Genomic DNA, 7,482 nt, shown 5'->3' on the forward strand with positions numbered 1-7,482 from the left:
ATCTTAAGTCTTCCGTTCCGCGACTGTACATCTCACTCCGTCAAGGGGGTCGCGGAATATTGAGTCTTGAATGTCTTCACAACAGGATTATTCTGGGTACAGTATATAGAGTTGCAAATGGAAGAGTCCCTCTTCTTAAAATGGCCAGGAATCACGAAGAAGTGCGCAAAGGAACATTTCTGTACAAAGCAGCGGAGGAGGCTGCTGAAACACTCGCACTTGACTTCAGTATTAGGGGTGAGCAAAATGCATCAAATCTTATCTATCTGGAGTACTCACTCCTGAAAACCCTGATCAAGAAAGCAAAAGAGAAAAACTTTCATGAACAGCTCCTCGATAAGAGGATGCACGGTATCTTCCACATAAATGTGAAGGATCAGTCAATGTCTTGTGAGCTAACGTTTGCTTTCCTTAAATCGCCCGGATTGAAGTCTGGTACAGAGGGTTTCATTTTTGCATGCCAAGACGGTGTCATTTTCACCTTAACATACCGTCGCCACATTTTGAGCCAAGACATTCCCGATGATAGCTGCAGGGCGTGCCATGCACACCCCGAGCATTTAGCTCACATACTATCTGTTAGTCCAACTCACGCGGGAACGACCTACATTCAAAGGTACAATGCGGCACCAGGAGTGCTTTATTACCATCTCTGTCACTCCTACGGCATTCACCTTAATATCGCTCCTCTAAATGCTCCTAGGAAAATTGAGTCAATTTTGAGAATGGGAAGTGCCGCATATACTGGAACTTTATATTCTCGACAATTGTTTCTATTGCTCACTCGAGGCCTGACATGGTTCTTCTTGACTTCGAAAGCGAACCATGTTCGTTATCGAATTTTCGGCACCAGCTGACAAAAACATCATAACCAAGGAGAATGAAAAGAAAGAGAGGTATCGAGGCTTTTGCTGGATCGTCGTATTGATTCCTTTACAGACTGTAACCACCTATCTCAAGGTTGTGAGACGTGGTTGTGGCTTAAATTTTACCGCGATTTCGCTGGAAGCGGGTGCAATTTTTTAGATTAGTACCCGCTCCTTTCGAAATCTTGCGGTTGTCCTTATGACAAATTTTTAATTATATATTAAAGGAAAAATTGTGAGGAATGGAAGTCCTGCGAACCCTTAAGGGACACATTATAAGTAAAGAAGAATTTAAATTAAAGTTAAATTAAATTTAAATTAAATTGTCCATTACTCGTGGGAATAAAATGGGAAATAAAAGTACAAGACAAAAAAGAGGAGTTTGGAGAAAAAAAGGCAAAAGCCAATAGAAAAAACATCAAAACTCTCTAGCGAAGAATTAGGAGAGAGGAGGAACAAAAGACGACTGTATATAAAAAATTATAGAGCTTGAAAGTCACAGGCAGATAGAGCTCTTGTGCAGCATATGTGGCAGCATAATGCGGAATCCAGAAGATCATGGAAAGCGAGTATGCCGAGCTTTATGCAGACGATTGACACGTTTTGTAACAAGATTTGTAAAGTTTGCACTAAACGATGCTATCCAACTCAGATTTCCAAATGAACTATAAAGACTAACACAGCACCATATTTTCCTAATGAACGTAAGCAAAGAAATTCTTTGGTCGTTTAAAAATGTTGCAAGACTCATTTAAGTTCAAAGAAAACGGGCATTATACATCAGCAACTTGCCCTAAACCTAGGACTCCTGAGAAAATGGATTCCGTTCTATAGATGCATTCCCATGCTCGTCTTAGAAAGCGGAGATCACATCTTATACGGGGATGTTACTATTCAAACGGATTATTACATCCGGGCCAACCGACCTGACATCGTGATGCGACAAGAAAAGGGTGAAACAGTCTACATCATCAACGTTGCTTGTCCACTTAACCGAATTTTGAAGTCAAACTATACAATCAAGATCCAGTAGTACAGGGAGTTAAATCAAGAAATAAAGACCATATGGTGGAATGTTAATCATGCATCTATTGATCCCATTGTGATTTCGGTTACAGGTAATGTGCACTCATTATGCACTAAACATCTTAAACATTTAGGAGTCATTAGGGTATTGAAAGCAGCGCAGATGGCGGTTTTATTAAACACCTGTCGCTTTGTAATCTCATCAGTCACTTGTCTTAGTCCTTGGCTATGATATATAACCGGGTTCATCGAAATAAAAGTTTAATAGAATAATAATTACGGTATTCACAACGTTCTTAGAATTAATAGAATTCAAAAATTTCACGAAATTTATGGAAATCAAGGAATTCATGAAATTGAAGGAATTCACTAAACTTATTTGGTCTGACTAAGGACAGTTTTTAAAACGTTCAAGGACGTATTTTAACTTGTACGTCCAAGAAACATTTTTAGGACACTCTAATTACGTTCTAAAATGTTTTGCCCACTAGGGAGCTCGCGTATACGACGCCTAATGGTTTAGTGGTAAGTGGATGGGTTGCTTTTCATAGACGTTCTCCACTACTCAAAGTCTGGTTTGCAGACTCTGCTAAAGTCACCCATCCTGTAAAATTCAGCTTTGACGCAGTAGGTCACTTTCTTCGCGGTCGGTCACATATGCATAATTGTTATAGACATTATTATTTTTGTTATCGCTCTTGTGAGAATACTATGTTTCCGACCATACTCTATTTTGCCATCGAACTCGTGTAAAGTAAATATTTTAAGATTTACCAAATTTAACAATCAAAATTTTCTTTGTGCAGGTTTATATTTTTATTTTGCTGTGCAATCAATTGCCGTTGTGTTCCACAGGTTCCAGATGGCGAGTAAAAAAACTGACTTATAAAATAAGCAAATATCCAAGACTACTAGACAAAGGAGGAGTTGACAAGGAAATCGCAAAGGCTTTCTCCGTCTGGTCAGACTACACGGACTTAACATTTACACCCAAAAAATCAGGCCAAGTAAGTTTTAAAACAGCCCTGTATAAAAATTTTAACAATGGAAATCAGTTGATTTTAATCAGACATTTTAAATCACTTCACAAGATCAAACACGTCTAAACACAACTATTGGGTGTAACAGGCACGCTAGCAAATATACGAAATTGCTCTCCTCTGGAGGGTACACAGAGACGACCCCGTCAGAACGAGGGTCGAAGCCCATTTGAAAGAAGTTGAAGAAATTGGCGATTTTAATGTTGCGCGTGATTCTGAATTTCATGCATGCGTCGATTTTGAGGTTATATTTTTTCAGGTATATATAATATGGATATTCTTACTATTATATATATATATATTATTCTTGCTAATATTATCCCATTGGGCACGAAATTCAAGTACCTGATTGGAACGTCCTAAAAAGTTTTTTATCAATTTAATTAATTCATTGATATTAAATTCTAATAATATCTAATATAATTGTTGAAACAAAAAATTTGTGAAAAATGATTATTTCCGAAAATTTAAATATCACAAAATAAAATGAAGAAAATGTTTATTAACCAAATTAAAATATTTTGAAATCAAGAGTCAAATAAACTAATATTCAGGATTGTCAAATTTACTTTACTGCATAATTACCCAAATTTTATAACCCGAATGATCAAAAGCCCAAGATATCCGAAACGAGTAAATTCTCGAAATTATAGAATTTTCGAATTCGCAAAAAAAATTATTTTCAATACGTTTGTCAGCATAATGATTTCACAGGTATATCTGTGTAGATTAAAACTTTAAAGAACTTCCTAAATTTTAATATCTGCAGTACCCCGAAAAAAAGAATCCATTGAAAAGACGACTATGTGAATTGCGCATCTATTACTTGCAGATTCAGAAAGTTAAAACAGAATTGGTTTGCGACCATGTGAATTGGTCATTTTCTCATGCAACTTCGAAGCTGCCATGTACTGCAATGACCATTTCAAGCAAGGTTATATTGAATCGGTTTCCTTCTTTTTAAATGAGACCGACTTTTTTGTGGTTAAGCTGCCATATTTCACACGATTTTTAAAACTTATAAATTATCGAAAGATTAAAAGAAATCATGCGCAGGTCTACTAGATTCTTTTTTCTAATTAATATAAGTTAGTGAACAAAATTATAACGACTAAAAGTGTTTTAAAAACAAATCGTCAGCAGTTTATAATTCCAAGTGAGAAATACGCAATTCAAATGTTTTGAAACCCATTCAACAGAAGTGAATGGATTTTTGTTTCCTGGATGCATGATATAAAAGAAAATATTATTCCAACAGATGAAACAATATTAAATTCAACTAATTTTTGTCGATAATTTACAATTTTGGTAATTGGAAATTTCGAAAACTTACAACTTCGGGGATTACAAAATTCAGATTCTACAATGTCAGAAATTTTAAATTTCCTGATTTTTCTATTTAGTTCAGCGAGGACGAAATTCACAGGATCTCCTTCGTATTACTATTAATATAAAAAATCACACGGGAAAAATTAAAGTTGGCCTTTTCAGATTTCACTTGAGTTCGTGAAAAAAATAATTGATGAAACACAAAAAAATATTTCTCTCATATTTTGAATAGGAAAATAATATATTACGGCTTTTAGACCTAATAATATAAAACTTAAGTTTTATCATATTTGTTTAGTCAAATCGAAATGCACAAATAAAATTTATATGGTGTACTACAATCATTATTTTTCCACACAGATAAAGCTAGTCACTGAATCTTATATTTTAATTTTATTTACAGTGAATATTTTTTCTGTAAATCATTTTCCTATTTCTCTTAATCGACTTAGTAAAATTTAACGAAAACATTTATTTAAACTATTTTTTCTTATTAAATCATTTTATAACTTATAAGTTCTAAAAATATTCAAATTTATATTTATTTATATTTTAATAATTTATTTAAACGTCTTATAAAATGCAATAAAGAAATCTATGTAAATGTGTGAATTTAAATCATTTTGATTCTAGAGAGGCAGAGTTGAATTGGTGACTATTAAAATGTCAGAATTTACATTCCGCATAAAGGAATTAAAACAACTTATCACAAATATTTTGTGAACGTATTAGAAGGAATTAAATATAATCAAAATATGACCGCTTCTGAGGAATAAAAAATATTTCTGTGAGGTGCATTACCGGTACAATTAGAAGGAATTAAATATATTGAAAACACGTTCTCTTTAGGAGAATAGAAAACTGTGTGGCGGTCGCTATGGAAATAGAAGTAAATAAGTTTAGCAGGTATCTTATTCTTATTGTGGCATTTCAGACGGATGGAAAAATCGCGCATTCAAAACAATAGAATGATCTTCACTTTTGCGCTGAAATATGAAAGTATAAATTTTTTTATATTCTACGCTTATTACCGGGCTCTTTATATGCCCAGTAAAAAAGTCCAAACACGTTTTCTTTAAAATCGTGGGAAAAAAATTACTGCACTTGAATTTCTTTGCGGTAGCTTATAGTGCAATCTATACTCTTCCAAAATTTTCAAAACAATACCTAGATTTTTTTGAATCACCAAAATGGCATACATATTTTAAATAAGAATCAATAGTATGTTGCATTACAAGAAAAGAAACGCAGCGATTGCAGCGAGTGTAAAGTTTGCTGCCTAAGCGAAGCGAAGGCTGCAGTCACGCGAGTTGTGGTAGTTATGTTACATTCCTCGTAATGCATATTATTTTTTAATAGTCAGGGAATTATGAGATACAAAGGCAGAGCGATGCGTAAATGTGAGATTATGTGCTTTGCTCCCTTTTTATCGGCATCCAATACTCGAGTTTTGCACCCTTCGTGTTAAAAATAGTATATGCACCTTGGGAGCAATAAAGCTTTCGCAGTGGTGCATAAGCTACTATTTTAATACCCAAGGCCCAAAATGCGCATTTTTGATGTCTATAAGCGGGAGCAAAAACAGTCTTTCTCTCCCTCTTTATAATTAGGAGAAAAAGTCAGCTGATCCACAGGAAGTACATTATGAGAGACAGAAGCAGAGCGATGCGTAAATGTGAGGTTATGTGTCTTGCTCCCTTTCTATAGACATCCAGTTACGCGAATTTCGCGCCCTACGTGTTAAAAAATATTATATGCACCATGGGAGCAATAAAGAATTCACAGGCTCGTACGATTTTGGACCCTCGCTTCGCTCATGCCGAAATGCGTACTCCCTGCGAATACTTCATTTTGCTCCCCTGGTGCATAAGCTACTATTTCATGGCGCCTCTATTGAAACTTCGAGTTTCGATACCTGTAGAGCGGGTTGAAACACGTTGTTTGCATCCCTGAAGTTGAAACATTTTGCTTTCGGGTTTCGATACGTGTAAAGCGGGCTGACAGACGGTGTTTGCATCCCTAGGGTCGAAACATTCTGTTGCAACTCTGGAATACACAGGTAGGCAGGTAGAAAGATAGGGTCTACAGGTATCCGAACTCGAATTTTCAATAGATTTGATATAAAAAATAATTACCTTGTAATGCAACATACTATTTCATAGCAAATCTATTGGAAATTCGAATTCAGGTACCTATAGACCCTACCCTTCTATCTACCTACCTGTGTATCCTAAAGTTGAAACAACAGCTTCAGACCAAGGGATGTAAACACCGTCTTTCAGCCCGCTCTACACGTATCGAAACTCGAAGACAAAATGCCTCAACCCTTGGGATGCAAACACCCTTTTTGAACACGCTCTACAGTTATCGAAACTCAGAGCTTCAATAGATGCGCTGTGAGAAAGTTAATTTTCTCACAAAGTTTTCGACTTTACTTATATAAAAATTATTTAATATTACGCAGTGGGCACATAATTTTAGAACGTAATTAAAACGACCTAAAAACATTTTTTGGACGTACAAATCAAAAGACGTTATTTGAACTTTTTAAAAACTATCCTAAGTAAGACCAAATAATGTTCTAAAGGCGTTTTATGTTCGAATTATGTCGTTAAAAGATTTCTGGAACATTGTATGTTTATGGAACGTTATATAGACTGACTTTGGTAACTTTAAAGTCGTTCTTAAGATGTTGTTTAACGCTAGTATCCACTGGGGACTAAAATTGTGTGTGATGAAATATTCTAGCTAAGAATTATAATTACAAATATAGAAAAATATCGAAATTATAATTCTTGAAATAGAAAATATACGACATTTCAAACTACTGAAAAAAATAATATTATATTTTTTTATGTGGTTTCTGCGCAATTAAGAAATTATTACAAAAATTTCATTATGAGATCCAAACCTACATTTTGTTGCGAGAAAATTTAAAAGAATATTTTGTTTATTTACGATGTTTTCATTATCACGGTAGTTCTGAAATGCATTTCACAGTTTCATTTAACACCCCAGTGAGCACAAGCGTTAATCTTTAGAACGGTTAAAACATGTCCTAAACCAGTGGGCATACACGTCCTAAGCTTGTCCTATATACGTCTTCCGGCGGACGTTTTAGGCGAAACGGTAGGTTTGGCTGAGCACGGCAATGACTGCAGTGATATCTAAAAGAAAATCGGAAATACAGTCTAGTGCCCCCTGGCAAGTATGAAGACAAC

The 7,482-nt window shown here is 35.0% G+C and overlaps 1 protein-coding gene across 9 annotated transcripts in view; it reads left to right on the forward strand.

The window, feature by feature from the left end:
* Positions 1-7,482, forward strand: part of LOC117168109 (matrix metalloproteinase-14) — a 518,894-nt gene that overhangs the window by 110,534 nt on the left and 400,878 nt on the right. For all 9 annotated transcript variants that reach the window (XM_033353498.1, XM_033353504.1, XM_033353503.1 and 6 more), the window contains exon 3: positions 2,748-2,899. In XM_033353498.1, coding sequence (XP_033209389.1) covers positions 2,748-2,899 — 152 coding nt within the window. The remainder of the gene's footprint in view (positions 1-2,747; positions 2,900-7,482) is intronic.

This window comes from Belonocnema kinseyi, chromosome 2, assembly GCF_010883055.1.
Source record: "Belonocnema kinseyi isolate 2016_QV_RU_SX_M_011 chromosome 2, B_treatae_v1, whole genome shotgun sequence".
In the NCBI taxonomy this organism is placed as follows: domain Eukaryota; kingdom Metazoa; phylum Arthropoda; class Insecta; order Hymenoptera; family Cynipidae; genus Belonocnema; species Belonocnema kinseyi.